The sequence below is a fragment of the Aotus nancymaae genome, unplaced genomic scaffold, assembly GCF_030222135.1.
Source record: "Aotus nancymaae isolate 86718 unplaced genomic scaffold, 86718_ANA_hifiasm-v0.15.2.pri h1tg000028l, whole genome shotgun sequence".
In the NCBI taxonomy this organism is placed as follows: Eukaryota; Metazoa; Chordata; class Mammalia; order Primates; family Aotidae; genus Aotus; species Aotus nancymaae.
In genome coordinates, this window is record NW_026988441.1 from 3711255 (window position 1) to 3732500 (window position 21246).

At 39.5% G+C, this 21246-nt stretch overlaps 2 protein-coding genes across 4 annotated transcripts in view; one reads left to right on the forward strand and one right to left on the reverse strand.

Annotated features, from left to right (window-relative positions):
- The window catches only part of LOC105723807 (zinc finger protein 577), a 330132-nt gene that overhangs the window by 185959 nt on the left and 122927 nt on the right, over window positions 1-21246 (forward strand). The window lies entirely within an intron of this gene.
- On the reverse strand, window positions 3825-20494 carry ZNF841 (zinc finger protein 841). Of its 3 annotated transcripts, XM_064380962.1 has the most exons (5): window positions 20407-20494; window positions 18892-18984; window positions 12538-12664; window positions 11646-11777; window positions 3825-7022 (listed from the first exon to the last, which is right to left on the reverse strand). In XM_064380962.1, the coding sequence occupies exons 2-5, from the start codon at window positions 18904-18906 to the stop codon at window positions 4525-4527; spliced, it is 2772 nt and encodes a 923-aa protein (XP_064237032.1). In that variant the 5' UTR covers window positions 18907-18984; window positions 20407-20494; the 3' UTR covers window positions 3825-4524. The 3 variants fall into 3 exon arrangements, with proteins under 3 accessions (XP_064237032.1, XP_021524252.2, XP_021524253.2); XM_021668577.2 differs by lacking the exon at window positions 18892-18984 and having other exon boundaries at window positions 20407-20486; XM_021668578.2 differs by lacking the exon at window positions 18892-18984 and having other exon boundaries at window positions 11646-11774; window positions 20407-20485.

The window sequence follows — 21246 nt, forward strand, 5'->3', positions numbered from 1 at the left end:
ACTAACGCTTTCTGGGAAGTTTGAGGTGGAACTGGCCCGTGGAACTGGCCCATGGGAATGTCTTCAGAAGAACTAGCAGCTCTGGCAAAGTGAGGTGGTATGGGGGATGCAGCAATTACAAAATGAGCTGGAAAAGTCGACCTCGTGACCGTCTTTCCAGCCTCATCCCAATCAGGCCTTTTACCCTGCTGCGATTACGAAACAGGCACTCTGGGCAGCCGGCGAGCTGCCCTGTCACTGTAGATTTGTAGAATCATACTGTATGCACTCTTTTTTATCATAGTGTATGTACTCCAGCCTGAGCGACAGGGAGGTTACATTATAAAAATGTCAATTTACAGGGATGGTTTGAGAATCTTGTTTTTATGCACTTAAAACCAGCTACAAAACGTGAAGCAACAAGTGACAGAAGTGAAAAGAATACAAATCTAGGTGGAGCACAGAGAATTTTTAGGATAGTGAAAGTCCTCCTTATGTTACTGTGATGGTGGGTACATGGCACTGTATAACACTTGTCTAAATCCACACAATGTACATGTGTGAACTAAATATAAACTATGGATGTTGGGTGATAATGTAACTCCCACTTTGGTGGGGAATGTTGATAACGGAGAAGGAGCTATACAGAAAATCTCTGTACTACTAAATTTTGCTGGGAACCTAAAATTGCTCTAAAAAATAAATTTTAGAAACAAATGAATCAGAAAATAGAATTAGAAATCAAAAATAATCAAAATTGAAAATTGAATTAGAAAACACTTCAGAATGTATTTGTGGTGATGTTCTTTAGAAACCCATAACTGTTTCCAGGAATTGGCAATGGGAACAAAGGTTTTCAGAAATATTCTGAGCTCACCAAGCATGCACTGTCGTTGTGAATACTGGTGAGTTGATAAATTGCAGTTTCTTTTTTGCAAAGCTGCGATTTCAGAATCACAAACTATAAACCAGCTGGCTCCCCCTCCCCCAACACACTGGTACAGTCATCCCGCCTTATCTACAGTTTCACTTTCCATGGTTTCAATTACACACAGCAGCTGTGGTCCAAAAACATTAAATGATATATTCCCATAATAAATAATTCATGTTTTAAATTGTGCACTCTTCTCATAAATGTGATAAAATCTCATTGTTCTACCCAGGACATAAATCATCCCTTTATATAGTGTATACACACTAAATATGCTACCCATTTGTTAGTCACTTAGCAGTCATCTCAGCCGATTAACAGTATTGCAGTGCTTGTATTCAAGTAACTCATTTTACTTAATTAATGGTCCCAAAGCACAAAAGTAGTGATGCTTGCAACTTAGATGTCACAGAGAAGGTGTAAGCTATGCACAATGGTATGCAACTGTAGTCCCAGCTACTTAGGAGGCTGAGGTAGGAGGATTTATTGAGGCCAGGAGTTTGAGCCCAGCTTGGGTAACATGGCAAAACCCCATCTTTAATGTAAATTTAAAAATCAATTAGCTAGGCATGGTGGTCCACATCTGTAATCCTAATTACTCAGGAGGCTAAGGCAGGAAGACTGCTTACTGAGGCTGTAGTACAGAGATCTCACCTGTGAATAACCACTGCACCCCAGCCTGGGTGACATGGCAAAAACCCCTTAAAAAAATAATAGAAAAGAGAGAGGGGAGGAGAGGGAGGAAAGGAAGTAAGGAAGAGAGGGGAAAGAAAAAGAAGAAAAAGCAAGAAAGCTCTGAAGTACCTCCTTTAACTGGAATTTCTTGCTGTATAAGAAAAAAATCATATGCTGAAGCTGCTAAGATTTATCGTAAGAAATCTCTACATGATAGCACTGAAATCTCCTTTGACGTGATCAAAACAAAGAAATCTGCACATGAAAGACTGAATAAAAAGATATTATTGCTAGCTTTGCTGTCACACATCAAAACTTTACTGAAACTGTATATATATGCTTCAGTACTACAGAGTGTCAGGCATCCACCAGGGGAGTCTTGGAAGGTATCCTATGGGTAAGGGGGACTACTGTTATTTGCAAAAATCTGTTGTTGATTCTACCATAAAAAAAAAACTGTTACACATTATTTCAACCATGAAAGCATAACGGTGCAGTGGCTGTTAGTTCCTTACTAAGGTGGAATGAAACTGTGTTGGTAAAAGGAACATGACTGAGTTATGAACAAAAATGATAGTATTTTATTAATTAAAACATGAGACTTCTGATACATTCTGAATATATTTTCAGCAGTAAAATATAAACAGTTAAATGTGAATCCCACTTATGAACATGCTATTCTGGTTCTTTTGATTAAACTCTCCTGATACCTGCTCTCTTCTATTTCCAAGAATAAGATTACATTCTGATTAATCCTTGACATATAACATCTATCATTCAATAGAGATGACCACCATTATCCTGCATTATTTCTCTCATACAATCGTCTCTAGCAACCTATCACTCACCTTCCATGAAAATCCTGAATATGAATCTATCAATGTCCTTCCTGCTGTTTCTTGGTCAGTTATCAGGCAACTGTTTCCCATATCCCAAAGCAACACTCTATTTGTAAAAGGACACCCTGATTGAACACAACAAGCTCAGTGACTTACATTGTAAATTTACATTATTCTCCACCATACCCCATGCTGCTTAACTCACACAGGACAGTGGCCTTGATCTTCCAGAAAACATGGATATGAAGAAGCCACACCTAATGAAGTAGGCCCCATCATCTTACTGATTTATTCCCAGAGACCATAATGAAAGATGTGTAGGAAAGGCAATAGACTTCATACTTTATGTCTTGTAGTTACAGTATTTGCCATTCCATGTCAATCCTGGATGCAGAGGCAGACTTAGTATCCGTAGCATGATTTACCTAATGTGGAATCTGTTGAGAAATGGTTTAACATTTTACCATATTGATTACATTTCCAAGGTTTCTCTCCAGTATGAATAAACCTTTACTCTCTTCAGGTAAAGCCTGAAGACACACTACTGACTAAATGTCCTTCCATGTTAAGCACACTCATTTGGCTTTTCTCCCGCATAAATTATCTCAAATTCCAAAAACATGAACATTTGATTTTTTATTTTTTTGAGGCAGAGTCTTGATCTTGTCACCCAGGTGGAGGCTCACTGCAACCCCCACCTCCTGGGTTCAAGCAATTCTTCTGCCTCAGCCTCCCAAGTAGCTGGGATTACAGGCGCCCACCATGTCTGGCTAATTTTTGTCTTTTTAGTAGAGATGGGGGTCTCACCATGTTGGCCAGGCTGGTCTCAAACTCCTGAACTCTGGTGATCCACCCGCCTGGGCCTCCCAAAGTGCTCAGGTGTAAGCCACGACACATGGCCCATTTGATTTTTTTTTAAAAAGGCTTACCACATTTGTTACATTTGTAAGGCCGTGTCCTGTATGAATACTCTGATGTTTCTGTTTTGACGTTCAGGTAAGAAGCCTTAGCACGCACATTCCATTCGTGTGGTTCCTGTCAAAGATGTATATTCTGATGTCTAGTGAGTTCAGATACCTGGGGGAAGCCTCTAGCACATACATTTAAATGATTTCTTTCCAGTATAAACTCTCATGTCAAGTAGTGATTGAACTCTGGTAAAGCTTTTGCCGCACTCATTTCATTTGTAAAGCATATCTGCACTTCAAGTTACTTAGAGATTCGCAAGTTTTGACCTTTAAGTAGTATTCTTACCACACATATTATACTTCTGTGATGTCTCTCCAGGATTTATATTCTTATGCCTCGTGAACAGTTGCTTAAAACTTAGCTATATTCACTGCATGTGTAAATGTATCAACTCATAATTGCATTGCTAGAAAGAAATACCTGAGGCTGGGTAATGTATAAAGAGGTTTAATTGGCTCACAATTTTGCAGGCTTTACAGAAACATGGTGCTGGCATCTGGTTACTCTCTGGGGAAGCCTCAGGAAGGTTAAAATGATGGTGGAAGGTGAAGGGGGAGTGGGCATGTCACATGGCCAGGAGAACAAACTAGGGAGGTGCCATTCGTGTGTGTGTGTGTGTGTGTGTGTGTGTGTGTGTGTGTGTAAAGCGAAGTCTCACTCTGTCACCCAGGCTGGAGTGCAGTGGCGCAATCTCGGCTCACTGCAACCTCTGCCTTGAGGGTTCAGGTGATTCTCCTGACTCAGCCTCTCGAGTAGCTGGTAGTACAAGTGCCCGCCACAAAGCCCTGCTAATTTTGTGTAATTTTTGGCAGAGACAGGTTTCACCATGTTGGCCAGGCTGCTCTCTCTCGAACTCCTAACCTCAAGTGATCCACCCACCTTGGCCTCCTAAAGTGCTGGGATTATAGGCATGAGCCATGGCACCTGACCCTGACATTCACTTTTCAACATCCAGACCTCATGAGAACTCACTATCACAAGGACAGCACTAAGGGGATGGTACTAAACCTTTCTTGAGAAATCCACCCCATGATCCAATCACCTCCCACTAGGCTCCTCCAATACTGGAGATTAAGGTTAGGGATTTCAGAGGGAAGGGACAAATATACAAGCTATATCAGTAAGTATAAATTATTTGGTGATCCCAGAAGTTAGGACAATGTCTAAAGGTCTTTCCACATTCAGTTTAGTTATAAGCTTCTCTCCAGTATGTTTTATCTGATGTTTGGTGAGGCCTGAGCGACTAATGTAAGATTTGCTACACTCATTACATTTATAAGGTTTGTCACCAGAATGAAGTCGTTGGTGTTTAGTGAGGCAAGACCGCCGCCCAAATGCCTTGCCACATTCAATACATTTGTATGGCTTCTCTCCAGTATGATTTCTCTGATGGTAAACCAAGTTTGACTTTTCGATAAAAGCTTTACCACATTCATTACATTTATAAGGTTTCTCTCCAGTATGCATCATCTGATGATTAAGCAGAATTGAGCGCACTCTAAAGGCTTTGCCACACTCATTACATTTGTAAGGTTTCTCTCCAGTATGAATACTCCAATGACGTGCTAGGCCTGAGCGATAACGGAAGACTCTGCCACATTCATTACATTTGTAAGGTTTCTCTCCAGTATGAATTCTCCGATGCCTTGCAAGGGTTGTAGTGGAATTAAAGACTTTCCCACATTCAATACATTTATATGGCATCTCTCCAGTATGTCTTCTCTGATGGTACACCAAACTTGTTTTATGACTAAAAGTTCTACCACATTCACTACATCTGTGTGGTTTCTCCCCAGCAGGATTTCTGTGATATCTTGCAAGTTTTGAACTTTGGATAAAAGCCTCGCCAAACTCATTACAATGGTAAGGTTTCTCTCCAGTATGAATTACCAGATGTTTAGTGAGGCTTGAACGCTGAGTATAGGCTTTGCCACAATCATTACATTTGTAAGGTTTCTCTCCAGTATGAATTTTCCGATGACGTGCTAGGCATGAGTAGTAACTGAAGACCTTGCCACATTCATTACACTGGAAAGGTTTCTCTCCAGTATGACTTCGCCTATGAATTGAAAGGTTTCCACTGTCAATGAAGACCTTGCCACATACATTACATTTGTACGGTTTCTCTCCGGTATGCATTCTCTGATGACGTGCTAGGCATGAATAGTAAGTGAAGACCATGCCACATTTATTACAACGGAGAGGTTTCTCTCCAGTATGACATCTCATATGAACTGAAAGGTATCCACCATAATTAAAGACCTTGCCACACACATTACATTTGTAAGGTTTCTCTCCTGTATGAATTCTCTGATGTATAGTGAGTAATGAGCCCCAATTAAAGGCTTTGCCACATTCATTACATTTGTAAGGTTTCTCTCCAGTATGAATTCTCTGATGCACTGCAAGATGTGAATGTTGACTGAAGACCTTGCCACATTCATTGCATTTGTAAGGTTTCTCTCCAGTATGAACTCTCCGATGCCCTGCAAGACGTGAACGTTGAAAGAAGACCTTGCCACATTCGTTACATTTGTAAGGTGTCTCTCCAGTATGAATTATCTGGTGCCTTACAAGTTGTGAACTTTGATAAAAGACCTTGCCACATATGTCACATGTATATGGTTTCTTTTCTGCATGGATTATATGATGTGTAGTGAGGCTTGAGTTCCGTTTAAAGGTTTTGCCACACTCATTACATTTGTAGGGTTTGTCTCCAGTATGAACTGTCTGATGAGTTGCAAGAGAGGAACTTTGACTAAAGCACTTCCCACATTGATTACATTTATAAGGTTTCTCTCCAGTATGAATTCTCTGATGAACTGCAAGGTGGGAACTTTTACTAAAGGACTTGCCACATTGATTACATATGTAGGGTTTGTCGCCGGTGTGACATCTCTGGTGATTTACAAGATCTGAATTTTGTCTGAAGATCTTGCCACACACATCACATTGATACGGTTTCCCTTTTGAACGGACTACCTGATGTACAGTTAATAGAGAGCCCCGATTAAAGGCTTTGCCAGACTCATTGCATCTGTAAGGTTTCTCTGTAGTAATCTGATGATTAATAAGACTTGAAGACACTCTAAAGGCTTTGCCACACTCATTACCTATGTAAGGTTTTCCCCTAATATGTGTTTTCTCATCTTGTGCAGGTAATGAAAGTTGCAAAAAATCATTCCCAAATTTTCTAGAAGTGTTGGTTTGGATACTAGGAAAAATCATTTGAAGTGGTGAAACTAAAAAACCATTATTAACTGTCCTCTCAATTTGATTACATTCATAAATTTTCCCTGCAGTTTGAAATTTCTGCAGTTCAGCCAGATGTGACTGAAAGCTTAATATAAGCTGATTTTCAGTATGCTTGTTTTCTACATCCCCTTGACTATGTTGAAGTCTTTTACCAGTAAGGTCGTTTTTACGGGTCATCGGCACTTCTTTATAATTTATTTCACCATCTTTCCGTTGAAAGTCAAGGTCCTGTAGATTTTTCTGGATTTCCCTGAAGTAAAAATTTTCAGTGTCACACCTTTCATGTCCTTCCAACATCATCATTTGGAATTTTTCTCTTGTGTTACTGTTCTGTATTGGTGATAATTCCTTGATCACACATTTAGGAGAGATACCTACAAAATGTAATGAACATGGGGTTTTAAAATAACTGCTACTGGTAAACATTATTTTATACTGAAAACACACACACACACACACACACACACACACACACATATATATGATGAACGTAATCTGGGATATCAAAAACACAACATGGAAGCAGATCTGTAAAAAAGTCATTTTTGTATGTAACTGAAGTTAAGCTATTATTAGTTTAAAATAGGATGTTATAAAGCTAAAGTGTTTTCTGTAATTGCAGTGGTAACCACAAAGAATGTATAGAAGACACACACAATGGAAATAAAACTATTTTGGGAAAAAAAATCAACTAAATAAAAATGAAGGCAGTACGAAAAAGAACAACAAAAATCTAAAAGAGATACAGAAAACACTTAAAAAATGGCAATATAAGTCCTTTTCTATCAGTAATTATATTAAATGTAAGTGGTTTATACTCCACAATCAGAAGACAGAGACTGGCTGAGTGAATTTTTAAAACTGGCTTCAGCTACATGCTATCCAGAAAAGACTCATTTTAATTCAAAGGACACACATACGCTGAATTGAAGGTATGAAAAAAGATATCTCCTATAAATGGTAACAGAATGGAGGCTAAGATGATATCAGTTGAAATAGACTTTATGTCAAAACCGGTACAAGAGACAAAGAAGAGCAATACAATGATTAAAGAGGTAATTCACTAGGAGGATATAATAATATGTGCCTAATATTAGAGATCCTTAAAATGTAAAGCAAAATTAACATAACTAGAGAAATACTTCCACAGTATTAATAAGAGATGTCAATGGCCCACTTTTACTTAAAAATAGGACGATCAGATTGAAGAAATATAAGGAACTACAGAACCTAAACTATACATCAAATTGGACCCAATCTATATATGCACAACACATCACTCAAAAACAGCACCAGTTTTTCAGAACTTCATATGAAACATTCTTCAAAAGAAATATTTGAAAAGAAAAAGTTTTAAAACTATTTAAACACTAAAATTGTAAAGCATAACTTATCCCATAATAAAAAAATAAAACTAGAGATCAATAGCTGAAGAAAATTAGATTATCAACAAATATGTGGAAACAACACAATCTTAGGCTGGGCATGGTGGCTCATGCCTGTAATCCCGGCAATTTGGGCAGCAGAGGTAGGTGGGTCATCTGAGGTCAGGAGATCAAGACCAACCTGGTCAACATGGTAAAATCTTGTCTCTATTAAATACAAAAAATTAGCTGGGCATGGTGGCAGGCACCTGTAATCCCAGCTACTTGAGAGGCTGAGGCAGGAGAATTGCTTGAACCCAAGAGGTGGAGGTTGAAGTGAGCCAAGATCACCTCACTGAACTCTAGCCTGGGCAACGAGAGCAAAACTCCATTTCAAAAAAAAAAAAAGAAAACAAACAAAAACAACAACAACAACAAAACCCATGCTGTGAAACAGCCAATATGTCAAATTAGAAATCACAAGGGAAATTTTTTAAAAATCTCAAAACAAAAAAAAATGAAAATAGAACATATCAAAACTTATGAATGTAGAAAAAACAGTTCTAAAATAGAAAATGTATAGATACAAATGCTAACATTAAAATAGAAGCTATCCAATGGAACAGAATAGGAACACAAAAATACAGCCATATACCTACAACCAACTAATCTTTGATAAACTCAACAAAAACAATTGGGAAAAGACATTCTATTCAATAAAAGGTGCTAGAAAAACTGACTAGCCATATACAGAAGAATGAAACTGCACTCCTGTCTCTCATCATACACAAAAATTAATTCAAGATGAATAAAGACTTACATGTAAGACCTCAAGCTACAAAAATCCTAGAAGAAAACCTAGAAAAAAACTTTTCTGGACAAAGTAATTTTTTTTTTTTTACTTTTTTTAAGAGATGGAGTCTTGTTCTGTCGCCTAGGCTGAAGTACAGTGGTGCAATCTCGGCTTACTGCAACCTCAACCTCCTGGGTTCAAGCCATTCTCTTTCCTCAGCCTCCCAAGTAGCTGAGATTACATGCATGTGCCACCACACCAGGCTAATTTTTTTGTATTTTTAGTAGAAACAGGGATTCACCATGTTGGTCAGGCTGGTCTCGAACTCCTGACCTCAGACTTCAAAATGATCTGCCCACCTCAGCCTCCCAAAGTGCTGGGATTACAGGCATGAGTCACCACTCCTGGCCCAATATAAGTTTTTTTAAGATAATTTATTCCTCATTGCTTGACCATCATGAAAAAACATAATGGTTTTATAAATAGTAGAGAAGTCCTTGGAGTGTAAGAAATGGGCTAAATGTAAAATATATTTTGAATAATGATTCAGTATAACATGATGGACATGAATGTAGATAGGCGAATAGTTATCATAATACAGCAATTGTTCCAAGAAAGGAAAAAATGGTGCAATTTAAAGAAAATCCAGCAAGTTACATTTAGGAAACCAAAACATACTACAGAAAAGTAATATATCTTACATAACAAAGAATGATCAATCTATTAAATGGTATTTCCACAATTAAGATAGTAACAATTAAAAATTATGTTTGAGATATTAAAACTTTCCAATTTAAAAACTGCAATCAATTTAATTGACAAATATATAGTTTAATAGGAACTAAGTCAGGTGAAACAGAAGCAAAAGGAATTAACTGAAACTGTCTTAACACAATATCATGTTGTTTGTGTAAGTTTTAGGGAAATGCTGTTGAGCTGTACCATCTGTACTAAAGAAGGAAATCTAGGCTGGGCACGGTGGCTCACGCCTATAATCCCAGCACTTTGGGAGGCCGAGGCGGGTGGATCACGAGGTCAAGAGATCGAGACCATCCTGGTCAACATGGTGAAACCCCGTCTCTACTAAAAATACAAAAATTAGCTGGGCACGGTGGCACGCGCCTGTAGTCCCAGCTAGTCGGGAGGCTGAGGCAGGAGAATTGCTTGAACCCAGGAGGCGGAGGTTGTGGTGAGCCGAGACGCGCCATTGCACTCCAGTCTGGGTAACAAAAGCAAAACTCCGTCTCAAAAAAAAAAAAAAGAAGGAAATCTAGTAAAATACATAAAACAATATGCATTCCCCAACACAACACTACCACACATAGAAACATAAAACAAAGAAAACTGAGTATCCTCAAAAATATGGAACTTATCATTAAATAAATAAAAACAAAGCACACTTATAATACATGAAAATGCACAAGATGAAAGCAATGTTTGCTTAAAACAAATTTTGTGGACTTAAAAAATGTAAGCTTCATTCAACTTCATTAGCTTCCTCGATAAGATCAAAGTCACACTCACTGTAAACGGAAAATACTGGGGAACAAAAGTGTGGCATGAGCAGTGGTTCAGGCAACCGCCCTGCAGACATGAAGCTGTGAACTTGGACAGTGTTATCCCTGGGAGAAATTCCTACGCCATTCACCGCTACCTCAAAAATGAGGACCATTAGTATATGAGATCAACATTGCCACAGTACCCTTGAAAGACACATTTGAAAAACCAGGCTCTTGTGATGCTCTCTATCTGAGTATCATGATACATACTGACCATTCTACTCTGGCTTTAACAGTCACTACTGTATATAGCAAGATGATGTTAAAACTTATCACTCAAAGTGCTCTCCTTCAAGGGTTTTCTCTTACGCAGTCAACCCACTCCTTGAGACAGTCCACAGGATATTCATAACCCCAAGATGGGTTATCATAGCAGAACAAAGGATAAAATGCCAGACCCTAGAAATCTGTTTATCCAAAGCAAGTCTCAGAGGCAAAAATTCACACAAACATAAAAGAGAATATAAAATTAGGAAGAGCCAAGGCATAAACAAGACAGAGAAAAACACAGGAGTTGTATTAGGAGGGAATCTCAAAATGATACTCTGCTCTGTCCACAGATCCCAGCCTGAGAGTCTGAAGACAGAGATATGCTCCCTGTGTAGGATTAAGAATAAAGAGAGGACCTTTGTGTCAACTGTCTTTACGGTTTTTCTATGTAACAATCTCAGGAGACCCAACTGACTCCCCTGTCACAAACCCAAGAATACTGTTCAAAGAAGAACTGAACAAATGGCTGAGGGACCTGACAGGCAGACAGAGCTGAAGACAGTCCCATGCAGTTTCAGGATCCCAGCTTCAAAGAAAGGGTAACCAGTGTTTCCCCATTTCCGGACCAGCACTTTCATGTATAGGAAATGGGGTGGAACCAGAAAAGCTCCAGGTATCAGGACTATGGAGCCCTCAGCTCTAATGTACACGAATCAGAGAACTGAGCATCAGATGGAATCAAGAACAGGAGGAGAGGCCACACAGGAAAGAGACTCCTTTGAAAAGGTCCTTCCCATGCCACAGAGCCAAAGCATCAGAGTTCACAGAATACAGATGACACTGTGATCCATCATAATAGTCTTGTCCTTTGCTCTGTCTGAGCGGCAGCACCACTGGAGAGTGAAAGGATAAACTTACACATGTCTGGGGAGCAAAGTGATAAACAGGAAAGAAGAAAAATTTCAGAGCTCATAGAAAACCAAATTTGTTTCCTTACAGAACTCTCCCACTTGCAGTTTTACACAAACAATTTCACGGTGCTGCTTCCATTGTGCCCATCTGAGCTCTTACCTGTGATCACGCCTTTCATGCGTTCCCCCCAATTTGGGTTCCTTGTTATTTTCACTTGGCTCACCACAGTCCAGGGCTCTTTTCCCTGCTCCAACATGGAGATAATATTCAGGTCAGGAAGACAGAGTCCTGCTTATAAAAAAAGAAAGAAGATGTCCCATGGTTTTTCCAGAACCCAGCCTAACGTTTAGGTTGAAGAGAAAACATTGCAGTTGAATCTACAAAATGTTTCACAAACTCATCTATTGATTGCCTCCCTCTGAATGCTTAAGGAACACTATAAGATGCAGAAATCTAGCTCTCTCCCAAGAAATGATATATCAAAAACACAGGGATGGGCCAAGCATACGAGCTCATACCTGTAATCTCAGCACTTTAGGAAGCCAAGGTGGGAGGACTGCTTGAGCCCAGGAGTTCAAGATCAGCCTGGGCAACATAGTGAAACTCTGTCTCTACTTGGGCATGGTGGTGCACACCCATAGTTCCAGCTACTTGGGAGGCTGAGGTAAGAGGATGGCTTGATCCCAAGAAGCTAAGGTTGCAGTGTGCTGAGATCATACCACCGCACTCCAGCCTGGATGACAGACTGAGACTGTGTCTCAAAAAAAAAAAGCACAGGGATAGAAAACAGGAACAGGGAATTTGCTGTATTAACTCTGCTATAAGGTTTTATATGTACATCAGTTCTGGAACCACCACTTATGTACAAAGAAGGAAGCAGAATATCCATAGAAATGGGACAGTTAAAGGCCAGATATAGCATTATGAAGCTTTTTATTTGTGAATAAACAAGGCTTCAATCTCTGTCAAATAACGTAGGACCTCCTATAATAAGGAAAGTACAAAAATGCACAAGGGAAGATCCTAACTTCCGGAGGAAAATTATCCTCACCCAGGAATCCCAGGTTCCTGTAGTTCTCCAACATCACGTCCCTGTACAAAGCTTTCTGAACAGGGTCCAGGCATTTCCACTCCTCCTGAGAGAACTCTATGGCCACATCCTTGAATGTCAAAGATCCCTGAAATGAAAAACACATTTCAATGATGAACAATGAGTGAGCTCTTATCTTTACATAAAATGAGAAGAGAAGGTCACATCAATTTGATTATGTGTTTTGACATATTCATGAAAAGCAACTGTGAGATAATTATACGTCCCTAATTTTAGTTTTTATAAAATTCAATGGGAGATTAGAATTTTCTCTAAATCAGTGCACATTTCTCATTTTTGTTGACAAAATAAGAAATAAACACATGGTTATCCCTATGCAAGTATTAGATATTATATTTGATACACCAAATGAGGTGTCTGGATGAGCTAGAATACAAGTGGTGTCATCAGAAATGACAATGCTCTTAGTGGCTCTAAAGAAAGGTCAGAAACTAAGAACTGTGATGACAAGAGCAACAGCAACGTCTAAAGTTTTGGAACATTTCTCATGTGCTGGGCATTACTCCAAATGCTTTACATGTTCTAATTCAAATGACAACATAATAACCAATGACAGAAAGATTTCTTCCCATCTTACTAGAAGACAGTTATGTCACAGACACGCTAAGAAACTCGCCCAGGTCAACAACCTGCAACCAGCAGAGCAAGCACCTGAACCTAGACGTCTGAAAATTAGAGCTGAATCAACAGAATCCAACAGTTACATAACAGTTAGAGTATGTCCTAGTCTTTCTGTGCAGCTATAACAAAATAAGGCAGACTAATTTATGAACAGAAATGTATTTCTCATGATTCCACTGGCTGAGAAATCCAAGATCAAGGTGTCAGCGGGACTGATGTCTGCTGAGGGATATTCCCTGCTTCCAAGATGGTGTCTTGTTGCTGCATCCTCTGGAGATAAGGAACGCAGTGTCCCCACATGGCAGAAGGGACAGAAGGGGCAAAAAGCAGTGAACTCCCTAGAATAAGCCTTTTGATATCTCAGTGAAAATAACACCATATCCCACTGACAAAGGAAGAACCCTCATGATCTAACCTCCTCCTGAAGGCCACACCTCATAATTCTTGGAGATTGGGCATTGGGGATTAAGTCTGAACATAAATTGTGGAGGAGAGAAAAACACTCAGACCATGGAATTCTACCCTTGTCTGCCAAAATTCATGTACTTCTCATGTACGAAATATATTCCATCCCAATGACTCCCAAAGCCTTAACATTTTCTACTACCAATTCAAAAGTCTACAGTCCAGAGCTGCATCTAACTATAACTGAAATCAGATATGGGTGAGACTCAAAGCTGTGTTTCATCTGGAGGTAAACTCCTCTCCAGCTGTGAACCTGTGAAATCAAATGAGTTATGTGCTTCCAAAATACAATAGTAGGGCAGACACAGGTTAGATATTTCAATTCCAAAAGGGAGAAACAGGAAGGAAGAGGTACCTGTTCCCATGTAAGTCTGAAACCCAATAGAGCACACACATTAAATAATAAGGCTTGACAATAATCTCCTTTGACTCCATGTCCCACCTTCTAGACATTCTGGAGAAGAGGTTGGGTCCCTAGCATCTTGCGAATTCCTGCCCCAGTAGTTTTGTTGGGATCACCTCACATGGAAGTTCTTACGCACTGTGGTAAAGTGCCTACAGCTCTTCCAAGCTGAGATCACATATCGGTGAGTCTACAGTTGTGGGGTCTTGGTGAGAGGGGAGACCCCCTCACCTCCTTCAATTTCACCTCTTCTGCCCTACCTTCCAGATGGGAAGGAGGGTGAAGAAGGAAAAAAAAATTAAATACTAAAGAGCTGGGAAAATGACTCCCTCTTTAGTTCCCAGCATCTCTGCTATCTGTTAACCTAAAAAGAGCTGCAAATCAATGTTATCTCTGCTGGCCGGAGCCCTGCACTGGTTCACGCCCCCACATCTCTACGGACCACGCCCCCTCCTGGAAACACCTCTGCTAACAAACAGCTTGTTGCTTTTGTCTTGTCTCTGTAAGCCCCCCTCCCCTCCTGGTTCCCGCTCACACTGCATATGAATTAGCAAATCAATAAAGCCAAAAGATTGTAAGGTCAGACTCCAGCAAATGGACAATGACATAGTTCCACCTCAGTTTCCCCTTTAGCAGTGTAAGCCTATAAAAGGGGAGAGAAGCTGCTCAGGGAGCTTGATGAATGAGGCTGTAGCACCCCCACAACTCCCAGCTGAATAAAAGCCACTTCTTCCTCAGTTCGGTGTTCAAGAGGTTTGCTCCCCTCCGCTCCTGCTACATCACCATTAGATGGTCTTTACTATAGGCCTCCTGTTACTGCTTGATCTCTGCTTTTATTGTACTGTACCATAGTTTGCCCCTGGCCATCTTTTCCTACAGATACTGAAGTCTTTTATATAAAAAGGCATAGTGTTTGCATACAACCTACCTATATCTTCCCATATGATTTAAATCATCTCTACATTACTTATACTAGCTAATACAATGTAAATGCTATGTAAGTAGTTGTTATACTGCATTGTTTAGGAAATAATGACAAGTAAAAAAAGGACTACACATGTTCAACACAGATGACACCATCCATTCTTTTCTGGCTATTTGTAGTTCACAGTTGGTTCCACCCGTGGCTGCATAAGCCCTGACTACAGAGGACTGACTCTATGTGAATTACCAAAGAATTTGAAATAGCAGCCACAAGAATGCTCAATGAGTTAAAAGACAGCACACACACAGACAAGTTCATGAAATCAGGAAAACTGTATGAACTATACATGCAAAGAAGAATATCAACAGAGATAGAAACTTTAAAGAATCAAAAAGAAGTTCTGAGGCTGGGCACCATGGCTCACACCTGTAATTCCAGCACTCGGGAGGCCGAGGTGGAAGAATCACTCAAGCCCAGGAGTTTTGCAACCAACCAAATTAGGCAGGTGTGATGGTGTACACCTGTAGTCTCAGCTACTCAGGAGGTTGAGGTGGGAGGTTCATTTGAATCCAGGAGGCAGAGGATGCAGAGAGCCAAGATCATGCCACTGCACTCCACCCTGGGCAAGAGTGAAACCCTGCCTGAAAACAAAACAGAAAGAAAAAAATTCGACCTAAAAATACGGTTACTGAGTTGAAAAATTCACTAGATGAGTTCAACAGCAGACTTAATTATGCAGAAGAAGGAATCAGTGAACTTAAAGGGGATTTTGACAGGGAAGAAAACAAAAACTATAAAAAATAAAGAAAATAAAGAGCACCTAAGGGGCTCATGAGGAAACTATCAAGCACCAAGAACATAGGCATTCTGAAAGTCCAATAACTAATGTAAATATGTAAATGCACCTAACATTACTGAACTGTAAGCAAACAAACAAACTTTACTGAAAGACATAATAAAGATATGATCACTAACTGACAAAATCAATTCTTACGGGAAGATGTGGTGACTTAAAGACCTGTAACTGTAAAAATTCATAGCCATTCAAACATAAAATATGTCAGAATTTAATAAAATGTGACTGTTATATAAAAAAGGAATGAACAAAAGTTTGGAAAGAAAATGGAGGGCTTTGCCAATCTTCATATTAACCTATTTAGATATTTATAATCTGAAACTTTAAAAGCAATCAAATATAATCTATAAAAAGATGTACACAAAAATTCAAATTAAAAGACTCATGCAAAGAAAATATAAGCAAGAAACATGAGATTTTTTTTTTTTTTTTTTTTTTTTTTTTTTTTTGAGACGGAGTCTCGCTCTTGTTACCCAGGCTGGAGTGCAATGGCGCGATCTCGGCTCACCGCAACCTCCGCCTCCTGGGTTCAGGCAATTCTCCTGCCTCAGCCTCCTGAGCAGCTGGGATTACAGGCACGCGCCACCGTGCCCAGCTAATTTTTTTGTATTAATAGAGACGGGGTTTCACAATGTTGACCAGGATGGTCTCGATCTCTCGACCTCGTGATCCACCCGCCTCGGCCTCCCAAAGTGCTGGGATTACAGGCTTGAGCCACCGCGCCCGGCCCGAAACATGAGATTTTAAAGAAACATTGTATTTTATAATCATACTGTGAGCCAGGCCTTCCAAAAAAAGATTTAAAAAAATATTTATTTTTGCTTTTGCGGTATACTATCCTAAAAGAAGCAATCATTCTTTGAACTGCCTGTGAAGGAAGCCTCAGACACTTGTGGTAAAGACAGCATGCACAGAGGCAGCCACGGTGATATTCTTTGTAAAAGTGAAAAATTATAAAAGTTCCATATGTCTTCATTTAGAAATTGCTCCAAAGAGGATGCAAAACAAGCTATTCGTGTTTATTAACACAAAAACATGTACATTTCAAAAACTTGCAAAATAAAATATCGCAGCAGAACATTCAATGAAGAATTGTTTTCTAAAATCTAATGACGTGTAAATGTATCTTGACACCTCTCACTGACTCTTGTCACAGAACTCACAATAGTAGCTCTTCAATGAAATGTGAGGCATGGTGGAGGATGTCACAGGAAAAGGAACCTGGGTTCCTCCGGATAAAGAGTGATCACCTCTTCTAGGATGGTACATTTCCTATTTTGATGAATCTGGCTAGATTCCCCACTCCCCCAAGTTGAAGGGTGCCCCCTCCCACCAATGACACATGACATTTCCCACTCTTTAAATAAAAAAAAGTACTTGGCCGGGCATGGTGGCTCACACCTGTAATCCCAGCACTTTGGGAGGCCGAGGCAGGTGGATCATGAGGTCAAGAGATTAAGACCATCCTAGCCAACATGGTGAAACCCCGTCTCTACTAAAATATAAAAATTAGCTGGGCGTGGTGGTGTGCACCTGTAGTTCCAGCTACTCGGGAGGCTGAGGCAGGAGAATTGCTTAACCTGGGAGGCGGAGGTTGTAGTGAGCTGAGATCAGGCTACTGCACTCCAGCCTGGTGACAGAGTGAGACTCCGTCTCAAAAAAAAAAAAACTACTATGTTCTTTTTTCTCTTTGAGGATCTAGAAAAAATAAAAGTTCTTTATATTTCCATTTTCCAATGCCTTGGACTGTGAGGATGTTTCATTATTTTGTGGAAATCAAAATAAAATAATTCTCACTTTATGCTCAATTTTCTTTTACTGCGTTCTAGAAGCTATTTCATATTCTGTAAAGTTTTAAAATATGGCCTTACTGTCCTTTTTTTAGGTTATAAATTTTTTTTGTATAAAACTGAAATGTATCTTGATGCCCTGTTTTTCACTTGTTTGCTTATAAATTTAATAGTGTATATTTAAGGTATACAACATAGTAAGGCATAGACAGTAAAAAACTCACTAAAGTTTAACAAATTAACATATCCATATCTCACAGTTAACTTTTTTTTTTTGCTTTTATGGCAAAAACAGCTAAAATCTCATTTAGTATACATTTCACATATGATAAAATGTTATTCCCTATCATCCTCATGTTGTATCACCTTCTTAATGCCTAAATTGCATCTCTGCTTGGACTTTTACCACAAAACAACTATATGTATCATGTGATGTTTAAAATAAAAGAAATATAATATTTAATAATAATTGGTGGAATGAGAGAATTTGGCTCCATCTTCTCAAAAAAGTTTGGCTCTGAGCAAAATTGTAACTGTTTTACAAAACAACTGCTGGTAAGAGCCCCTGCAGGAACACTGCATTCTGTGTGGGATGGATATGCAGAGAATGGCTAAATTAATCTGACGTTCAGGTTGATTTCATATTTTAAATTCAATGATGGAAAAAAACACCCTCTCTATCACTGATGTCCCTACCTAGTTTTTCATTCCATTTCCAGTTATTAAGATTGTGGAGTTAGAAAGAGTTGACTCATTCATTACAGCTTCAAATGTGGTATAAAGTCAAGGAGAAAAGATCTCCGCTTAAAGGCATCCTTTCAAGAATATATGAGGTTATCTGTGCACATTAGCAGATGCATTAACGTGTGACTTCCACATACAGCTTCTCTACTCCCGGTTTACTGAGAGCTAACAGTGCATTCGGATATTGCCCCTAAACAATCTCTCCTGCCCAAACACTGACATCACAGGACCCAGACCCCCTCTCCATCCATGTTTGGGTGTGAGCATTTCCCAGAACCATGCCCAGGGGAGCCTCTTCCCAAGCTCATGTTACTGGGTCACCGTGAGATCAGGAATCAAGTGCAGAAAAGAGGGTCTGAAAGAAGGCATGGGTGAGTGTGAGCAAACGTGTCAGGCAGGATGCTTCAGACTCAGAGAAGATTTGCAACTCCAATGCCCTGCATTTCAAAAAGGAAAGAGACAGAACAATCCACCGAGAATATCACTTTACCTGAGTAAGAGCCATCCCTGACTCCTTTTCTTTTTTTTTTCCTCTTCTGGGTTTCTCTCTCAGTCAATATAATTAATTCTTTAAAAGTCAAATCTGAAAGTCAAGTATATGTTGTTTAATGCTTGGAAACAACACATTCCTTTCTGTGCCACAACCATGCTTTGAAAATTCTTCCCTAAGTCACCACCGTGCCACAGACCCATCACAGAAGACCTTCCCTAGTGAAAGCCTTCTTTCACTAGAGTCCGAGGCCCTAATGTTCCCCTCCTAAACTAAGACTGGCTTACAGATGTCCATGGGGTACCACACCCTTCCCAGATACTCCATGGTGTTCCCCATATCCTGCTACGAAATCCCACATGCTCCAACAACTCATAAACTCATGCTGAACGAATGCATATAAAGACACTGGAGAACTCAATGACCCAAGACACACTATTCCATCCATAAGGACCTCACCCCCAAACACTGGCACCACCATCTATTGAAACAGATGACTCCAGTGATGCACATGCCCCAGTGAGACCCCAACCAACATCTTCCAAGGAAACTCTCCATATTGACATTTGAATATTCCAAAACAAATCTATAACCATCTTAACTTGCAGCTCAAAATACTCCAAAAAACAAAGGTAACCCCTTAAATGATCTCTGAGATTTTCCAGATAATACTTCTGTGAGTTGCATGATGATTCTTGCACTCCTAAAAGACCTCACAGAAAATACCATGAAGAGTGCTTATGGTGGTACAGCTCTGGGATCCATGCCCTGAGGACCAATGAACCAATTTTCCAGCTGCCCACCATCCCTGTGGGCTCAGCTTAGGCCTTGCTTCTCACTTCAGTTGATTCTAAAACAACATGAGTTTGGATTGTGCGGGTCCATTTATAGAAGAATTTTCTTCAATAAACATCTTGAAAAATATTTTGAAGATTTGCAACAATTTAAAAAAAACTTGCAGATGAACCACATACCCTAATTAAGAAAAAGGCATGCCAGGAATGCATAAAATATACGTAGATATTAGTATATTAGTCTATTTGATTTACTACCATCAAATATACACAAATCTATTCTAAGTTAAAATTTACCAAACTTATACAAACACCTTTAGACTGTGTATGGTGCCATCCATAGTCAAAATAAATGTAAAAATGTAAAGATGCAGTATTCAATCACAATTGCATAAAATTAACTGTAGTACATATTGAACTACTGTAATAATTTCATAGCCACCTCCCATTGCTATTGTGGTGAGCTCAAGTATCTGCTAACGTGCCCTGTGATGTTAATCATCTCCATGTGAACAGTCCATCTCTCTAGTACACTGCAGATGGCAGTAAAAACTGATCTCTGTGTTCCGGCACATTTTTCACTGTGTTTCGTGCAATACCATAAACTCTGAGTAACAACCCGGGACCCATCTGAAGTGCCACTAGTGATGCTGGAAGTGCTCTCAAGAAGTAGAAAAAGGTCATGACATTACAAGAACATGTTCAATTGCTTGATACATACCATGGATTGAGATGTGCAACTGCAGCTGCCCGCCATTTCAAGATAAATGAATCTGGTGTAAGGACCACTGTAAAAGAGAAAATTCATGAGGCCGTCACTGCAGCTACACCAGTAGGCACTAAAACAATGCAATTTTTGCTAAATATCTTCTTTATCTCATATTGAAAATGCAGCTTTTATACAGGTGCAAAATCACTATAATGAAAGCATACTTGTAGACTCTTAATATGATTTGAGAAAAAGGGCAGTTATTTTATGACAAAGCAAAAGGAAGGTAAAGGATCTAAAGCTGGAGAATTTGTTTTTATTTTATTATTTATTTATTTATTTATTTATTTATTTATTTTTAAGCTGGATAATTTGATGCCAGCAAAACATGAGTGATAATTTGAGAAGTTTGGCTTAAAAAATGTCAAGATAACTCCAACCAAGAGGCAGTAGATGGGGTCCCAAACCCTTGAAGAAAATCATTAATGAGCCAGGCATGATTGTTCGTGGAAGGCCAAGGTGGGCAGGCCACTGGAGGACAGGAGTTCCAAACCAGACTGGGCAACATGGCAAAACTCTGACTCTACTAAAAGTACAGAAAAATTAGCTGGGCATGGCAGTGTGTGCCTATAGTTTCAGTTACTTTGGAGGCTGAGGTGAGAGGATCCCTTCAGCCTGGAAGGCGGACATTACAGCGAGCCGAGGTTACACCACTGCAATCCAGCCTAGATGACAGAGTGAGACCCTGTCTCAAAAAAAAAAAAAAAAATTTATCTCCCAGTGGAGTAAAAAATCAAAAAACAAACAAAATCATTGCGGAAAAAGGACATCTGCCTGGACAGGTTTTTAATG